At 43.7% G+C, this 20205-nt stretch overlaps 1 protein-coding gene across 1 annotated transcript; it reads right to left on the reverse strand.

Annotated features, from left to right (window-relative positions):
- Nucleotides 1-2461: 2461 nt before the first annotated feature.
- On the reverse strand, nucleotides 2462-5173 carry LOC118490167. The gene is made up of 2 exons (XM_035987483.1): nucleotides 4948-5173; nucleotides 2462-4607 (listed from the first exon to the last, which is right to left on the reverse strand). The coding sequence occupies exon 2, from the start codon at nucleotides 4602-4604 to the stop codon at nucleotides 2886-2888; it is 1719 nt and encodes a 572-aa protein (XP_035843376.1). The 5' UTR covers nucleotides 4605-4607; nucleotides 4948-5173; the 3' UTR covers nucleotides 2462-2885.
- Nucleotides 5174-20205: the final 15032 nt, after the last annotated feature.

Raw genomic sequence — 20205 nt, forward strand, 5'->3', positions numbered from 1 at the left:
TTAGTTATAATTTGCAAGTCATGGTAACAAACTAATGGCACCGCGTGAAGTTTTCTCTGCTCTCCTTTCTCTCTCTCTACAACCTTTTACCTTCACCATCATCCAATATACATATTACAAGAAAGCTACTCTAAAACTATAACCGTGGATTGACAATCAGACGACCCAAAATAAGAAGGGTATTGTTTCCAGCCGTGCTTTTTCAAATATAAAGTAACTAGGGGTATTCCTTTTCAGTCGTTGCGCAACATCACAATTTAGATTCAATTAGGTACGGTTACAAGCATTCCTCATGTTAATAACAGTTTGTCATTAATCTATCATGGTGTTGTTTATAGTGCACCGAACAAAATTTGAGACGCTTATGCGTACAACTTCCTGTCATTAGCATACGGTTTCCCATTCGTTGCAAGTTTTTCAAAGGTAATCCGTTGCGCTGCTTATGTAAGCAGGTGACGTGATGTCGTGGGTCACGCAAATTTAATCCCTAAACAACTGTAGTTAGCGGTAGTAGGGTATCGAACTCAGGGAGTATGTGGAAAATGTGTTGATTGTATAGCTTTGTATTTAAACTAAAATTAAACTAAATTGCAGAAAATTAAAATTCAAGATTGTGGATTGTTGTTTTAGAAAACTAAATTAAGAACTAAATCAAATCAAAGTTTGTTGTAAACAATTAGGAGAGAACAATGATCACCCTAGGTTTTAGTTTCTTTAAACAGTTGTGTGCAATTTCACTAGAAAGAGTTACATAGACATAACTCGTGTATATGTGATTGAAGTGATAAAAGGGAACAAAGTACTCGGATTAGATAACGCGAGGTTGTTTCCCGATGACCTATTAACCAATAACCAACCCTAACCCTTCCCGTGATATCTCGGTTGCCAACGGCACCAAGAACGTACGATCGAGACTAGAAATTGTAATATGGATTAACACACTACAAACAATCAAACATACACCATGACATTCAAGCAATGCAAGATATCATTCTAGAAATGCAGAAATTAAACACACAAAAGTCTTAGAAACATTCACCTAGGATGATCACCGAAGGGTTTAGCCGGACATGGCTCGGTGAATCATCATCAACATCAATCTAATGTTCATACAAATTAAAAACACAAACCGAATGATTGGAAATGTTCACAAAGCAAGCTAGTACTCCAAATTCGCCCCCAAAGTGTCCAAGAACCGTCAATGATGAGATAATACCAAAAGACACTCCTAAACCGATTAAAACATGGCAGTTACATATTTTCCGTACAGGCTCCACCGTAAATTACGGCTCCACCGTAATTTACGGTGGACAACTTTTTGTTACGGCTTGACTCTCCTGTGTTACGGTGCAGAAAATAACCAAATCCATGTCTACCGTAAATTACGGTAGGACCGTAATTTACGGTACTAAGCAACTTTGTCTCCTTTGTTTTGTCTTTTGTTCTCCTCTCAACCCGTTTTCCACCAAAGCCTCCAAAAACTGCTTTTGATCCATCTTTTCACTCCTAAGTCGTACCTGAAACATAAGCATCGTAGTTATCTAATTCAAGATAATTACACGGCTAAATGGAGAATTATTTCATATTTTAACATGCTTAAGGGTTGTCCAAAGGACCACCCGTCACATCCCCACACTTAACCGTTGCTTGTCCCAAGCAACTCATCAACATGGTTTCAAAACAAGTGATCAAATCAAACCAAACAAACATGCAATTTCTTTACCAACCCCTTTTTAACACCCAAGTAATACACCCCTCACAAATTCTCTCCTCTCGGCTACAAGTGAAAACTAGCAACGATAAGCTAGACACACACTAGGCAAACGGGTGGATGCACAATCATAAGCTTGTACCTGAATCAATCATCCTCCTATAATGGGTCAAACATGAATGCAAATCAAAGGGACTTAAAGGTTGTAACGTGGCTAGGTGCAAAGGTAGGAAAATGGAATATATGAGTAGCGAAAATTCAACCCGGTCTTTTTATTACAAATACCAAAAACCAACTAACAAATGCGCACTACTATATACAAGACCATAAAACTCTTCCTTTTTTATTTTTATTTTATTTTTTTTTTTAAATGCATCATACGATAACACATTAACCAAAACTACTTCAAACTCACAAAACTACTAATTCTATCACTAATACTACAAGACCGGGTCAAATTTGGGTGAATTTTCAAGTAAGTAGCTAGGGGAAACAAATGATAAGCTTTAAAGGCACAAAATGGGCAACTAAATGTCCAAACCCCCGTCCCTCTCGCAACCATGCTCATATGTATAATTAATGAGGTCCAACCCCCCAAATCCCACACTCGCTCACACCAACGACGAGGCTACCTAATGCCCTTATCCTTTCTACATTCATGTCTAACTAAGGATTCAAATCGCATTCAAGCACAAGTTCTAACGCACCCCCACCCGTAGCCACTCTCATCAAATATTATTTATATACACGTGTGGCTACAACTCTCACCAAGAATGAAAAGGGTAATAAGGGTTGCCGGTGCATTAACTTGGGATAAATTAGGGCGTCAAGATTTCACATTGTTTTGCTTGGCTTAAAATTTTTCAAAAATCTTCAAAAAATTCCCCCCATCCCCACACTTGGGATACATTGACCCCAATGTATGGCTTTGGGAGGCTTTGATCACTAACCCACTCAACATCCACAAAAGCTTCTCATCTCAAACCCCAAATTTCTTTTTGTATTTTTTTTTCATTTTATATTTTTTTTATGTTTTTCATTTTAAACACAACACCACCAACCATCGCCAACCCAATAATCAACCACATGATCAATCACCACCCATCCTCCCAACCATAATCAACATAAACCAACAAATATATACAAACTATACAAAAGAGAGAATACCACCTGATCAATAGTAGCGCGGTCCCGGAGGCCCAAAGATGGATGACATCATATCATTCCACTCTCCAAACCCGAATGCGCCGCTACTGCTTCCCTCTTGTTGTTGTGGTCCCTCTTGCCGCCTTGGATCAAGCCACTGAGAATGGTGGAGTGGTGGAGTCAGATAAGAAATGCTACCATCATAAGGCGGCAATGAAGCATAGTCCACATGTTGTGGATCTTCAACCACCGGCCTTCCGGCATGCCAATCCGCATGCATCCGCCTCATTTGATCATCATGATATCTGTTATTAGCATCCACCTCTCGAGAGTATGCGTGGGTACGGTGCCATGATTCATTGCGATCGAAGCTATGTTTAAGCGCCCGCTCAATACTAGCGCTATTCCGCGTGCCTTGATCAAATAACGACCTCTCCGAACCAGACCAAGTATCAAAGATGGCTGCCGGCGGGCGTTGGCTCTCGATCACCTCCTGCATTGAACCACTATAAGCCCACCCCGGCTCATACGGTTGCTGCGCGTAGTCGTAAAACGTACCACCATGACCACCATGAAAAACCCCAAAACCAACATTTGCACCACCCTGTGGCTCGTCTGCGTAATCATCATCCCCACTCGGAATCAACTCTTCATCGCTTTCAGGTTCATCCGGTTCTCCCGGTAACAACTCCCTTGCACCCAATTTCAATGCCCTCCACCGTTGACCCTCCGATTTCAGCTTGTGATAACGTTCAGACTGAGTATATGTCCAAACGTTTCCCAACCTATCCAAAGTAAAAGGCTGGTGCCTTTTCGTTAAACCCCGGTCTTCAGATGTGAGTGCCTTCTGCTGTTTCATTAGACCCGTTATGATGCGACAGTACGGGACAATGTCTCTCCCGTATTTGTTGCGGCATATCCACAAATGGTGCATAATCAGGTAGCGTATTGGAAAGCGTGGGGATCCATGCATCAATGAATACAGAACAGGTATCTCTGGAAACCTCACCTGTTCTTTATCCCCTCTTCTTGGGATGACATTAAGCAGACAGATCGTATGCAATAGCTTGGCTTCTATCTTCAGATTTTTTCGGTATAACACGCCACCGTACCTACCGGGCAAAAACAAATCCGCTAACATGCTGTTCCATGTCACGTGCTTCTCGGGTTTGAGCAATAAATCATCAAGCGTGGGGATCATGTACTCCCTAGCCGGAAGACTATCATATTTTCCCAGCTTCTTCAACGTATCGAATGACATTTCAACTGGTACCCCATGTACCATCCCAACCAACTTCATTTGTGATGGCCTGTGGAAGTTGTGACATTTAAGTGTTGCCATCCACTCCTGAATCTCAGTCATAAACAGATTGCTCTTATCTTTATCAAAACACTTGAGTGCTCCTTCCCAACCCAAAGCACGGAACTTATCAAACACCCCGAACTGGCCAAACTGGGGTTCATCAACCTCTTTTTCACAGATAAACGCGGCTGCTTTATTTTTTAACTTGTTCATGCAGTCGTTATAAAGGGTTGGTTGCCAAATTTCGGGTTGGTCATCCAACGACCCCGAATTCCAAACCGGCTTATCACTTGGGTCTAACTCCATCTGTTCTTCTTCACCTTCACTTTCGCTTTCACTCACTCTACCCATATATTGCCTCTTCTTTGATGGTTGCTCCTTTTCCTTGCCCTTGCCTTTGGAGGAAGATGAACTTGAACCCGCTTTTTCCTTTGTCTTTGCCATTTCCTACACACATGAGGGAACAACAAAAACAAACACAAAAATTAAACATTCTCTTCAAAAAAAAATCATCCCCACACTTGCTTGTTGCCATGATTGTAGATGTTAGTGAACCAAAAGTGTATCAAGAATTTTTCAAAAATTGGGCATGGTGTCTCTACAATGTAGAGCATCCCAAAAGTTCACCACTTTAACAACAATTCCTACATCTACAACCATCAACCATGTTCAATAACCAATTTCATACTCATATCCTAACAACAAGCAAGTGGGCAAGAACATATATCCTAAATCACCTTGTTTTTCACAATGTATCACCATAATATAGCAAAATAAGTGTTCATACCTTGTTTCAAGATGGAAGAGTGCTTGTGAAACCAAAAATCCCAAAAACCCCCAAATTATCTCAAACTAGGGTTTCAAACTTTGACTCCAAAATCACGTTTTCTCTGAAATCTCTCCTCACAATCACAAAGCTTGCGAAAAATTAGTCAATTTAGACCAAAATTCCACTTGATTTGGACAGGAATTGAAGTTTTTATGAGAAAAGAAAGATGGAAGAACAATGGAGGTTGTGGGTTTTTGGGAGAAGAAGATGACAATGGGAAAGTGAAAGTTGAATGAGTGGGTAGGGTTTCTTCACGTGATCAGCTTTGTTGTATTAGAGTTTATTTTTTATTTTTTTTTTTTATATATGTGTAGACCCCAGCCGACGGATAAGAATTTTTCGCGTACCGTAATTTACGGTCCAACCGTAAATTACGGTGAGACCTGAACCTCTTTTCTTTACCGTAACACAGGAGGTTTACACCATAAAGTCCACACATTTTTTAACATCCACCGTAAATTACGGTAATACCGTAATTTACGGTGCTCGCTGGGCATTCACCTTTTGACAAAAATTGAGATTTATGTGACCAATTTTTTAGATTTTTTAAGTTTTTCAATTTTTTTTTATGTTTTTTAATTTTTTCAAAAACTTGTAAAAATTACCCTACCCCCTCAAAAAATCCCGTGTTGTCCTCAACACAATGTAAGAGCAATTCGCAACCCGAATATCCCCACACTTGTTTCGAACACGGACTTCGAGGAACTAAGGCAATTGTGCAACTATACAAACAAAACAAAACGAAACTACTATGTACACTACCACCAAACCTGGGCCTTTTATGGTTGTTCCTCCTCGACCGGGCGTAAGATGTAGCCGGCTTTGTCAAGCTCCAAGTTGTTGATGTCATTGCCATCCAAATACGGCTTTAACCGGTGACCGTTCACCGTTTGTTGTTTCAATGTTCGCTCGTCTTGAATGTCAACATCTCCGAACCTTCCCACTCGTCGGACAACGTAAGGGCCCATCCACTTGCTCTTGAGTTTCCCCGCGAACATTTTCAACCTTCAATTGTATAACCACACTTTTTGACCCACTTCAAAGTTCTTCTTCTTTATCTTCGCATCATGAACTTTTTTCAGTTTGTCTTTGTATGCGGATGCACACTCATACGCTTGGTCCCTTATCTCCTCAATTTCATTTAGTTGAAGCTTCCTCGCCCGACCCGCTTCATCATAGTCCGCATTCACTGTTTTAATTGCCCAATATGCCCTATGTGCCAACTCCATAGGCAAATGACATCCTTTCCCGTAAACCATTCGATACGGAGTGGTATCAAGTGGGGTTTTGAAAGCCGTGCGATACGCCCACAATGCGTCATCAAGCTTGCTTGACCAATCTTTCCTATCCGTTCTAACCGTCTTCATTAGAATTTCTTTGATTTGCCGGTTAGATACCTCCACTTGACCACTCGTTTGCGGGTGGTACGGTGTAGCCACACGGTGATTCACACTATATCTTTTTAGCAACTTTCCAAAATTGAAATTTTTGAAATGTGAACCACCATCACTTATTATCACCCGAGGTACACCGAAACGAGAAAAAATATTGGATTACACAAACTTACATACAACGGAATGATCGTTGGTCCTTGTGGCAATAGCTTCAATCCATTTCGACACGTAATCAACTGCAACCAATATGTATAAAAACCCATTTGAGTTTGGGAAAGGACCCATGAAGTCTATTCCCCAAACATCAAATACCTCCACTACCAAAATTGGTTGCAACGGCATTTCATCACGTTTCGAAATGCTTCCCATTCTTTGACAATTGATGCAATTTCGGGCATACTCACGAGCATCCTTGAAAATCGTGGGCCAATAAAACCCACTCGATAACACCCGATAGCCTGTCTTATTCCCACTAAAATGGCCCCCACATGCAGATGAATGAGCATGGGTCAATATCTCTAAAACTTCAGTTTCGGGAACACATCTTCTTATCACTTGATCGGCCCCGATTTTGAACAAGTCGGGTTCGTCCCATATATATTGCTTCACTTGACTAGAAAACTGTTGTCGTCTCTTCTTAGTCCAATGATTTGGAATCGCACCCTTGGCCAAATAGTTAACGTAATGAGCATACCAAGGGGCAACATAAGTAGAAACGGCCAACAATTGTTCATCGGGGAAACGTTCATTGATTTCACTTGCATCATCTACACCTTCCAACGGGATTCGGGACAAATGATCCGCGACAACATTCTCACATCCCTTTTTGTCTCGGATCTCAAGATCAAACTCTTGTAACAATAAGACCCATCGAATCAACCGCGGCTTTGCATCCTTTTTCTCCATCAAGTACCGAACCGCACTATTGTCACACCCCCAAAATCCACCTGCGGATAACGCCCGCTCCGAGGGCGTGACTGACCAGGATCCAGCCACCAATCATACTGAACAAGCATATAAGTAGTTATAAAAGTTTAACCATCACAATTGGTGTTTCAAAACAAACAAGTTAAGTTGCAAGCGGAAGCATAAGTTCAAAGTTATAACATAAGTTCCAAAAGTTTTCAAGTTTTAACATAACATGTAGCAATCCCTGTCCCACAACGATCCTCCTCCATGCAAGCTCCAGCTCAGTACCTATGGTCCTGCAAAGCATGTAGTAACGAGTCAACAACTAGTTGAGTGAGTTCACGGGTGGGCGTTCGTTTTAGTTGTTTCGAAAACAGTTTACATTATCTGGCATCCTGCCGTGGGGGTTACCCCATAGTTTAAAAAACGTGACCAGTTCGTTCCCAGTTACTCCGGCACTCCGGCCGTGGGGGCTACCCCATGTAGTTATCAGGCATTTCGGCCGTGGGGGCTACCCCATGTACATCATCTGGCTCTCCAGCCGTGGGGGCTACCCCATGTGTATACTAGACTCGTTACCGTATCGATTGCTGACTGTAGTCATGTTTATGTGCCCTGAAAACATCAATGTCTATCATCATTGACGTGCCCCAGATCCATTAGTTCACGCCCGTCCTCTGCGGCACGGTGTGAGGCTTGTCAGACCTAAATAGCGCTATCTAACTAATGACCCGCTCGCCATTGGCCCGGCGATTAGTCGATACAAAAAGGAGGGACTTCGTGATAGAGTTTTAGTCTAGTACGTTTATCCGTCCATCCGGACGAGGAATCACATTCCTGAACCACTGACGTCCTACCCAAGGTAGACGAGGAACCACGTTCCTTAACCCCGTTCCCAACCCAGGGAATCCCATGCTTTGTAAGGGTGTGAACTCACCTCGGTTTGCTCGGCAGTTAATCACAGAAAGTCAATCAAGTCGCAAGTAGTCAATAACGTCCTAACACGGATATCACGTATAATCAGATTCGAACCAAGTAGTGTACAAATGTTCAACACGCATGGAAATCACGTATAATCAGTAACAGTTCACAGTTCACCGGTAACAGTCAATCACAAGTTCAAAGTCCAAACAGTTGGGCTCGTGATAACAGGCCCAAATAACTCATCAACAGTAGCACAGAAGTTCATAAGTCCGGCCCACTAACTAAGGCCCAAAGTGTGGCCTCGAGTCGCAACCGGACTCGCAAGCATGGTCTCGAGTCATGCTGTGCGTTGATCATGGATGGTTGCGAGTCGCAACCGGTGTCGCAACCGTAGTCTCGGTTCATCATGCTAAGGTCTCGAGTCGCAACCGGACTCGTAACCTGTGGTTTCGGCTTGTCCTGATATGGTTGCGAGTCGCAACCGCGTGGTCTCGAGTCATCACGTTGTGGTTGCGAGTCGCAACGGGTGATTGCGAGTCGGTAAGCTGTCATTTTCACGTTCACGTGTTGATGCAGGTGTAATCAGCCAAATAGTACAATATAATCAGGCCCAAATCCGGAAATGACCAATAGAATTCCACTAACAGTTTTCCTAATCAGGTTACTAGTCAAAGATGGATCAAAATCACAAGGGTTTTCATATTCTTAACTATCATTCAAAGTGTTCTTCACATATTCAAACACATATTCATCAAGATCATAACATTTTCATTCAACCATACTATGCATTTTCGGACAATAGTTATAACACCACACTAGATATCAATATTCATCTTGCTAGCAACACATTTTTAACTAAGTTTTGCCATTATCATAAACTAGTCCGATTTCATGAATATCAACATAAATGGTTCAAACTTCTTTTAAACACAAAATATCACAACTCTACATGAAGATGTGTTAACCGATTATCATCATTGTACATACAATATCATCACTTGTTAACAAGTAGCAAATCATTTCTCATGTATAAACAATCTAACCTTCAAACCCTAGACATAACATGAACATACTAACATTCAACAAAGCATCAAGAACACTAACCGGTTATGGGTTTCGAGGGTGTGTGAAAAGCTTCCAACCGGGTGTATGTGTGAGCCGATCCAAGTCCAAATCCGAGAATGATGAAGTGTTTGTGTTCTAGAGTTTTTAGTGAGAGAGAGAAGTAGGAGAGTGTGTGGGTGTAATGTTCAACAAATGGCAAAAACTAACTAAGGTTGGTTTATATATAGGCTAGTTCCAAGTGTGCACCCTTCATGGGTTTCGAGTGGGTGTTTTCGGCCCAAAGGCCCAACCGGCCAAAGGCCCAAACCGGCCTAATGGTTACGGTTCACTCGAGACCACATGGTCTCGAGTCGGGTCCTTGTTGTTTCGTGTCGGGTTCTCGGTTCACATATAACACGTACACACATATATATATATACAATACACGCGTAACAAAGCACTTATCACATAAAAAGATTCACGTTATCATTTTAACTAGTCACATAACGTACAAGCAAGTTACAACGAAAGGTTCTAGGTTTCGGGTTGTCACATCATCCCCAAGTTGAAAGAAATTTCGTCCCGAAATTTGACGGCACTCACTGAGGAAGCTAGTCAAGTTGTAAGGTTTTCCCGGTTTTCCTGGGGTGTCACATCCACCCCCCGTTGATCTGGAATTTCGTCCCGAAATTCCGTAGCTTCAGCCTCAGTAGCGTTTGTACTGTTCTCAAACAGTTGGGGATACTTTTGTTTCATCCGATCTTCGCGCTCCCAGGTAAACTCTGGGCCGCGACGTGAGTTCCAACGAACTCGAACAAGAGGTATTCTAGTGCTCTTGAGGACCTTAACATCCCGGTCCGTGATCTCGACAGGTTCTTCGACGAATTTCAACTGTTCGTCGATCGTGAGTTCCTTCAGAGGAACTACGTGCGTCTCATCTGACAGACACTTCTTCAGATTCGACACATGGAAAACGTTGTGAACTGCACCGAGTTCTGTTGGTAATTTCAGTCTGTAGGCCACCTTGCCTATTTTCTCAAGAATTTCGAAAGGTCCAACGTATCGTGGGTTGAGTTTGCCGCGTTTACCAAAACGAACCACACCCTTCCAGGGTGAAACTTTGAGTAATACCCGCTCCCCAACCTGGAGCTCAAGTGGTTTCCTGCCCTTATCGGCGTATGCCTTCTGACGGTCACGAGCGGCCGCCATGCGTTGTCGTATTTGAGCAATCCGCTCAGTAGTGTCTACCACATGTTCTGGACCAGTGATCTGACTATCCCCCACCTCTGCCCAACAGAGGGGTGACCGGCATTTACGTCCGTACAATGCCTCAAACGGAGCAGCTTTAATGCTGGTGTGGTAGCTATTATTATACGAAAATTCCACGAGTGGCAGATGCCTTTCCCAGCTGTTGCCAAAGTCGATTACACAAGCGCGAAGCATGTCTTCTAGTGTTTGGATAGTACGCTCGGACTGCCCGTCCGTCTGTGGGTGATATGCTGTGCTCATATCTAAACGTGAGCCAAAAGACTTGTGCATTGCCTGCCACAGTTCCGAAGTAAAACGTGCATCTCGATCAGAGATAATAGAAGTGGGCACTCCGTGCCTCGAAACAACTTCCTTGAGGTATATTTCCGCCAGAGTGGAGAACTTATCCGTTTCCTTGATTGCCAAAAAGTGTGCGGATTTTGTGAGTCGATCCACGATCACCCAGATAGTATCGTTTCCGCGCTGTGATCTAGGTAGGCCAGTAACAAAATCCATGGAAATTTGCTCTCATTTCCATTGTGGTATCTCTGGTTGCTGAAGTAGGCCTGAAGGTTTCTGATATTCCGTCTTGACTCGCGCACAAGTCAAACACTTGCTGACGTAAGTTGCTATGTGGGCCTTCATGCTGGGCCACCAATACGTAGTTTTGATATCGTGGTACATCTTGTCCGAACCAGGGTGTACCGAGTAGCGAGATTTGTGCGCTTCATCCATCACAAGTTCTCGTAAGTCGCCATAGTGCGGGACCCAAATGCGTCCTGTTACATAATAAGCACCATCTTCCTTCTGTTCTAAACGTTGCCTTGACCCGCGTAGAGCTTCAGCTCTAATGTTTTCTGGTTTCAGTGCTTCTATCTGAGCAGCTCGTATTTGCGAAGGTAGACTAGAATGTATCGTGAGTTGTAAAGCTCTTACACGCTTAGGCGTAGTGTCCTTTCGACTGAGGGCGTCCGCCACTACGTTGGCCTTGCCCGGGTGATACCTGATAGAGCACTCGTAATCATTCAGCAGCTCGACCCATCGTCGCTGCCGCATATTCAGTTCCTTCTGCTTGAATATGTGTTCTAAACTTCTGTGGTCGGTGTAGATGGCGCACTTGGTTCCGTACAGGTAATGCCGCCATAGTTTAAGTGCAAAAACAACAGCTCCCAGCTCTAAATCATGTGTCGTGTAGTTCTTCTCGTGAACTTTAAGTTGTCGTGAGGCGTAAGCTATGACTTTATCTCGTTGCATCAATACACAACCAAGGCCTTGAATTGATGCATCACAGTAAACCACAAAATCATCTGTGCCCTCTGGCAATGAAAGGATAGGTGCACTACAAAGTCTATCCTTTAGATGCTGAAAAGCTAACTCTTGTGCATCTCCCCAACGATAAACAACGCCTTTCTGCGTTAGCAAGGTCAGGGGCTGCGCGATCTTAGAAAAATCCTTAATGAATCTCCGGTAGTAACCTGCCAATCCCAAAAATTGGCGAATTTCCTTTGGTGTACGAGGTGCAGGCCAGTTCTTAATTGATTCCACTTTGGATGGATCAACGTGAATCCCATCCTTGTTCACCACATGCCCTAGGAAATGGACCTCTCGAAGCCAGAAGTCGCATTTCGAGAATTTCGCGTAAAGCTGTTCCTTCCGAAGGAGTTCCAGAATAAGTCGTAGATGTTGTTCGTGCTCTTCCTTGCTCTTAGAATAGATCAGGATGTCGTCGATGAAGACTATAACAAACTTGTCCAGGTACGGTTTGCACACTCGATTCATCAAATCCATAAAAACTGCCGGTGCGTTCGTCAGCCCAAACGGCATGACCAAAAACTCATAGTGTCCATATCGAGTCCTAAAGGCCGTCTTAGAGACATCCTCTTCCCGAACTCTCAGCTGGTGATATCCCGATCTCAGATCGATCTTTGAGTAGTAACTCGACCCCTGCAACTGGTCGAACAAGTCGTCAATGCGCGGTAGAGGATAACGATTCTTCACAGTCACCTTGTTGAGTTCGCGATAGTCGACACACATTCTGAAGGTACCATCCTTCTTCTTCACAAATAGTACTGGAGCTCCCCAAGGCGATGAGCTAGGACGAATAAAACCCTTATCCAAGAGTTCTTGTAGCTGCGTGGAGAGTTCTTCCAACTCTGATGGCGCTAAACGATAAGGTGCACGGGCTACAGGCGCGGCTCCAGGAGCTAGATCAATCTGAAACTCGACTTGGCGATGGGGCGGAAGACCAGGTAATTCCTCAGGGAATACCTCAGGATAGTCGCGTACAACCGGAAAATCTTCTAGCTTCTTCTCCTTCTCTGTGGTATCAGTAACTAAAGCCAAAATCGCAGTGTGGCCCTTTCGTAAGCATTTCTGAGCCTTAAGAAGAGAGATAATGTTCTCAACAGCACTTCTCTTGTCGCCACGAATCATGAGAGGTTCACTACCTAAACCAGGAACACGAACGATCTTCTCGTTGCAAAGAATCTCTGCTCGGTGTTGGGATAGCCAATCCATCCCAATGACAACGTCGAAACTACCCAAGACGATAGGAATAAGATCGATAGAGAAAGTCTGGTTAGCGAGAATAAGCTGGCAACCCTTGACTACGTGTGAGGCTTCCAAACTCTTACCATTAGCTAGCTCGACAGTGTGCTTGTCGCTCAGGGGTGTAGGAATACGCTTAAGCATCTTACTAACCTCTAGTGACACATAGCTAGTATCGGCACCCGAATCAAATAAGACTGTAACATAAAAGTCGTCGAGAAGGAACTTACCCGTCACCACGTTGGGATCATTCCTTGCTTCACCTTGACCAATCACGAACACACGCCCCCTAGCACCATTGTTGTTGTTGTTCCCATTGTTACCATTCCCCTGATTGTTGTTGTTGTTCTGATTCAGTTGGGGACAATCCTTCTTGAAGTGGCCTTCAGCTCCACACTGAAAGCACCCTTTGTTGTTACCCTGCTGCTGTCGCTGGTTCTGCTGAGGTTGCTGACGATTCTGATTGGCAGGATATGCGCTCCTGCAATCCTTTGCAACATGGCCAGGCTTGTTGCATCGATGACAGTTGCCCCTGGTGCATGGCCCACTGTGGTGTAGGCTACAACGATTGCACTTGGGGTGATTTCCTCTGTATCCACCATGACTTTGACCACTAGACGACTGCTGACTGGGGCTCTTGTGATCGTCCGTCTTTCTCTGCTGAGACTGAGTTTGCACTGAAGTTGAACCCCTGCTTGAAGTTCCATCCCATTTCCGTTTATCCCCACTAGAAGCACCAGAAGTAGTTGCAGCACCTATACGCTTCGGTAACTTGTTCTGCTCCACCGCTTGGTCAGTAAGACGGTGAGCCAACTGTACAACCTGCTGGATAGTAGTCAACCTTGCTGAAGTCACATGACTTTGGATCTCTGGCACCAAGCCCTTGAGATAGAGTTCGATTCGCTTGTAGGGAGGATCCACCATAGTAGGACACAACAAGGCTAGCTCATGCGATCTCTTAGTGTATGCCTCAATTTCTGATCCTGACATCTTGAGATTGTAAAACTCATCCTCCAGTTTGTGAATGTCGTCACGACTGCAGTATTCCTCCCTGATCATTTCCTTGAAAGTTTCCCATGGGGTGGCGTTGGCAGCAACCAACCCTAACATCTGCACTTGAGCATTCCACCACGTGAGAGCCAAACCCTCGAGAGTACCAGTAGCATACTTCACCCTGCGCGCTTCAGGGCATTCACACATTTCGAACACAGATTCCAGTTTCTCAAACCAGTGTAGGAGACCTACTGCTCCTTCAGTGCCGCTAAAAGTCGTGGGTCGACAGTCCATAAAGGTCTTAAAAGTGCACACCGGTGCCTGAGCATACTGACCTAAGGTAGGTGGAAGAAAAGACAGAGTTTAACGCAAAGGTTGGTTCACGAGAGTAGGATCCAAACGATCCTAGAACAATTTCGGACTGCAGGATATACCTCCTGCGCGTGCAGCTGCGAGCGCTGCGTCAATTCGCTCGTTGATCAAAGCCGTCAACTGGGCTTGTGTCATGTTAACGCGTCCAGACATGGTTCTTCATAATAAAAGCAATACGTGTGAGAGAGGTTCGCGAAAGCACGATAGTAAGACAGAGTAAGCACGCACGTGTTCAAACAACAGTAGCTATACTAATCAAGCATACCATGAGCAATGTACTACGTAACTAACAAGTAGGCAATATACATACATTATATTACCTAGAACGTCGAGCCTTGCATGAGGAGCGAAGTGTCGTTGTGGACCGTTGAGCACTAAACCGGTTATAGTCTGGTTTTAACAAAAACGTTTCTCCTTTATTAAAACCAAGTTCACTATAACCAATGGCTCTGATACCAATCTGTCACACCCCCAAAATCCACCTGCGGATAACGCCCGCTCCGAGGGCGTGACTGACCAGGATCCAGCCACCAATCATACTGAACAAGCATATAAGTAGTTATAAAAGTTTAACCATCACAATTGGTGTTTCAAAACAAACAAGTTAAGTTGCAAGCGGAAGCATAAGTTCAAAGTTATAACATAAGTTCCAAAAGTTTTCAAGTTTTAACATAACATGTAGCAATCCCTGTCCCACAACGATCCTCCTCCATGCAAGCTCCAGCTCAGTACCTATGGTCCTGCAAAGCATGTAGTAACGAGTCAACAACTAGTTGAGTGAGTTCACGGGTGGGCGTTCGTTTTAGTTGTTTCGAAAACAGTTTACATTATCTGGCATCCTGCCGTGGGGGTTACCCCATAGTTTAAAAAACGTGACCAGTTCGTTCCCAGTTACTCCGGCACTCCGGCCGTGGGGGCTACCCCATGTAGTTATCAGGCATTTCGGCCGTGGGGGCTACCCCATGTACATCATCTGGCTCTCCAGCCGTGGGGGCTACCCCATGTGTATACTAGACTCGTTACCGTATCGATTGCTGACTGTAGTCATGTTTATGTGCCCTGAAAACATCAATGTCTATCATCATTGACGTGCCCCAGATCCATTAGTTCACGCCCGTCCTCTGCGGCACGGTGTGAGGCTTGTCAGACCTAAATAGCGCTATCTAACTAATGACCCGCTCGCCATTGGCCCGGCGATTAGTCGATACAAAAAGGAGGGACTTCGTGATAGAGTTTTAGTCTAGTACGTTTATCCGTCCATCCGGACGAGGAATCACATTCCTGAACCACTGACGTCCTACCCAAGGTAGACGAGGAACCACGTTCCTTAACCCCGTTCCCAACCCAGGGAATCCCATGCTTTGTAAGGGTGTGAACTCACCTCGGTTTGCTCGGCAGTTAATCACAGAAAGTCAATCAAGTCGCAAGTAGTCAATAACGTCCTAACACGGATATCACGTATAATCAGATTCGAACCAAGTAGTGTACAAATGTTCAACACGCATGGAAATCACGTATAATCAGTAACAGTTCACAGTTCACCGGTAACAGTCAATCACAAGTTCAAAGTCCAAACAGTTGGGCTCGTGATAACAGGCCCAAATAACTCATCAACAGTAGCACAGAAGTTCATAAGTCCGGCCCACTAACTAAGGCCCAAAGTGTGGCCTCGAGTCGCAACCGGACTCGCAAGCATGGTCTCGAGTCATGCTGTGCGTTGATCATGGATGGTTGCGAGTCGCAACCGGTGTCGCAACCGTAGTCTCGGTTCATCATGCTAAGGTCTCGAGTCGCAACCGGACTCGTAACCTGTGGTTTCGGCTTGTCCTGATATGGTTGCGAGTCGCAACCGCGTGGTCTCGAGTCATCACGTTGTGGTTGCGAGTCGCAACGGGTGATTGCGAGTCGGTAAGCTGTCATTTTCACGTTCACGTGTTGATGCAGGTGTAATCAGCCAAATAGTACAATATAATCAGGCCCAAATCCGGAAATGACCAATAGAATTCCACTAACAGTTTTCCTAATCAGGTTACTAGTCAAAGATGGATCAAAATCACAAGGGTTTTCATATTCTTAACTATCATTCAAAGTGTTCTTCACATATTCAAACACATATTCATCAAGATCATAACATTTTCATTCAACCATACTATGCATTTTCGGACAATAGTTATAACACCACACTAGATATCAATATTCATCTTGCTAGCAACACATTTTTAACTAAGTTTTGCCATTATCATAAACTAGTCCGATTTCATGAATATCAACATAAATGGTTCAAACTTCTTTTAAACACAAAATATCACAACTCTACATGAAGATGTGTTAACCGATTATCATCATTGTACATACAATATCATCACTTGTTAACAAGTAGCAAATCATTTCTCATGTATAAACAATCTAACCTTCAAACCCTAGACATAACATGAACATACTAACATTCAACAAAGCATCAAGAACACTAACCGGTTATGGGTTTCGAGGGTGTGTGAAAAGCTTCCAACCGGGTGTATGTGTGAGCCGATCCAAGTCCAAATCCGAGAATGATGAAGTGTTTGTGTTCTAGAGTTTTTAGTGAGAGAGAGAAGTAGGAGAGTGTGTGGGTGTAATGTTCAACAAATGGCAAAAACTAACTAAGGTTGGTTTATATATAGGCTAGTTCCAAGTGTGCACCCTTCATGGGTTTCGAGTGGGTGTTTTCGGCCCAAAGGCCCAACCGGCCAAAGGCCCAAACCGGCCTAATGGTTACGGTTCACTCGAGACCACATGGTCTCGAGTCGGGTCCTTGTTGTTTCGTGTCGGGTTCTCGGTTCACATATAACACGTACACACATATATATATATACAATACACGCGTAACAAAGCACTTATCACATAAAAAGATTCACGTTATCATTTTAACTAGTCACATAACGTACAAGCAAGTTACAACGAAAGGTTCTAGGTTTCGGGTTGTCACAACTATGATCCGAGTAAACCACTACCTTGCTTCCCCAAATATACGAGCGAAACTTATCCAAAGCATACACCACCGCTAGTAACTCCTTCTCGGTTGTGGTGTAGTTAAGTTGCGCTTCGGATAAAGTTTTGCTTGCATAGTAAATAACCACCGGCTTCTTGTCAACCCGTTGACCCAAAACTGCACCAATAGTGGTATCGCTTGCATCACACATTATCTCGAACGGCTTTGACCAGTCAGGTGGTTGCAAGATAGGCGCTTTGACCAAATGTTCCTTCAAAACAGTAAAAGCTTGCATGCACTCATTAGTAAAGTCAAACGGGACATCTTTTAATAACAAATTGCATAAGGGTTTGGTGATAACACTAAAACCCTTAATGAAACGTCGATAAAAACCCGCGTGTCCCAAGAATGACCGTACACCCTTAACATTTTTAGGAGGTGGCAACGATGAAATTACCCGTATCTTTGCCTTATCCACCTCCATCCCTCTTTCCGAAATCACATGTCCCAACACAATGCCCTCTTGCACCATGAAATGACTTTTCTCCCAACTTAGCACTAAATTTTTCTCAACGCACCTTTTCAAAACCTTTTGCAATTCGTTGAGACAAGCATCAAAAGTAGTGCCAAAAATGGAGAAATCATCCATGAATACTTCGAGCGACTCTCCAACCATGTCCGAGAAAATACTCATCATACATCGTTGAAAAGTTGCCGGAGCATTACACAAACCAAATGGCATTCGCCTAAAGGCAAAGGTGCCATATGGACATGTGAAGGTGGTCTTGTGTTGGTCATCCGGGTGTATGGCAATTTGATTATAACCCGAATACCCATCTAAGAAGCAATAATATTTTTGACCCGACAATTTTTCAATAATTTGGTCAATAAAAGGTAGCGGAAAATGGTCCTTAGAAGTGGCGGCATTCAGTTTTCGGTAGTCAATACACACCCGCCATCAGGTAACCGGTCGGGTGGCAATTTGTTCACCACTTTCATCCTTGACTACTTGAATGCCGGCCTTCTTAGGCACAACTTGGGTGGGACTCACCCAAGCACTATCCGAAATCGGATAGATGATTCCCGCATCCAACCACTTAATTACCTCCTTTTTTACTACCTCCCTTAGGTTCGGGTTCAACCGCCTTTGAGCTTCTCGTGTCGGTTTGGCATCTTCGGTTGTGATAATTTTATGCATGACGATGGATGGACTAATTCCTTTGAGATCGGCAATCGTCCATCCAATAGCACCCTTGTTCGCTTTTAACACCTCCATCAACGCTTGCTCTTGTGCCAACTCCAAATTAGAGGCAATAATGACCGGTAAAGTGTCATTATCCCCTAAAAATACATACTTCAAGTGGCTAGGCAAGTCCTTGAGCTCTAACTTTGGTGGTTCCTCCAACGATGGTTTTGTACCCGAATCGATTTCCACCGGTAGACCCTCGAATTGGTGGGTCCATGGTGGTCTACCTTCTTTCATTGCCATAGCATCTTGTGCTTCCTCTTCAACCCGTAGTGCATAAGCATGTACCTGTTCAGAAAAGTCACACAGGCAAATATCCAAACCATCCTCCTCATACTCATGCGGGTTGCATCCATCTACTATGTCTGCCATGAAACACTCATCAACACCGTTAGCATTAGAATTGTTAGTAAAAACATTCAAACGCATTTTTCGATTTCCAAATGCCATATCAACTGTACCAAATCTACAATCGATAATAGCATGTGCGGTGCTTAAAAATGGCCGACCCAAAATTATGTTTTGTTGTTGTTTAGGGTCCGCCGATGAGTAGTCCAAAACTAAGAAGTCCACCGGGTAATAAAACTCATCAATTTTTACAATAACATTTTGAACCATACCCCGGGGCAACTTATGAGACAAATCGGCCAAAACAACCGTCGTCTCCACCCTTGCTAATGGACCAAAGTCATATTGGTCGTATAAGCCCCCCGGTAAAATGCTAACTCCGGCTCCGAGATCTAGCAACGCCTTAGCCATTTGAAAATTACCCACTTGTACATTAATCAATGGCGTGCCCGGATCTTGGAGCTTAGGAGGAAGCTCCCCATTCAACACCGCACTCACTTGCCCGGTTAAATCCACCCGCTTAGGCACTTTTTTCTTGTTTTGCCTCTTTTGTGTACATAATTCTTTTAAGAATTTTGCATAAGCGGGAACTTGTTTTATTGCATCAAGGAGTGGGAGATTTATTTTAACTTGTTTGAACATATCCCACATTTCCTCTTTTTGAGGACCTCTTGACACAATAAAATTTTTCTTTCCCGGGTCAAGTAGGGCCGATGGGAATGGAACTTGACTCGGTTCACCTTCACTTTTTTCATTCTTTTCACTTTCACCCAAACCCGGTTTTTTAATAATTGGTTCTTTTGGTTTAACCGGTGAAAGTTCATCATCACTTTCCATTCCCGTGATATCCTCAACCACCCCCTCGACCAATTCGGGTGACAAATTGGCCTTAAACTCTTTCCCACTTCTTAGAACACTAACATGGTTAATATTAACATTACCTCGTGACGAACCATGTGAAGGGTTTACCTTAGTGTCGCTTGGAAGTTGACCCTTACCTTTCTTTAGTTCCGCCACATCGGTTGCTAATTGACCCATTTGAGTTGTTAGTGATTGGATGCTTTTATCACGAACCTCGTCTTTTTGCATTCGCACTTCATCTAGTTGGTTCCGTTTTTGCATCTCCATTTGCATGCTCTTTAGCATCTCCATCACCTCGTTTCCACCCGAAAGTCCCCCTTGTTCTTGACCCGTTTGGTATTGTTTTTGATACCCTTGGTTAT

This window comes from Helianthus annuus, chromosome 3, assembly GCF_002127325.2.
Source record: "Helianthus annuus cultivar XRQ/B chromosome 3, HanXRQr2.0-SUNRISE, whole genome shotgun sequence".
NCBI classification, from domain to species: Eukaryota; Viridiplantae; Streptophyta; class Magnoliopsida; order Asterales; family Asteraceae; genus Helianthus; species Helianthus annuus.

Excerpts from the sequence above, each read along its gene's own strand:
- LOC118490167 (XM_035987483.1), bottom strand. The coding sequence starts at position 4,604 with ATGGCAAAGACAAAGGAAAAAGCGGGTTCAAGTTCATCTTCCTCCAAA.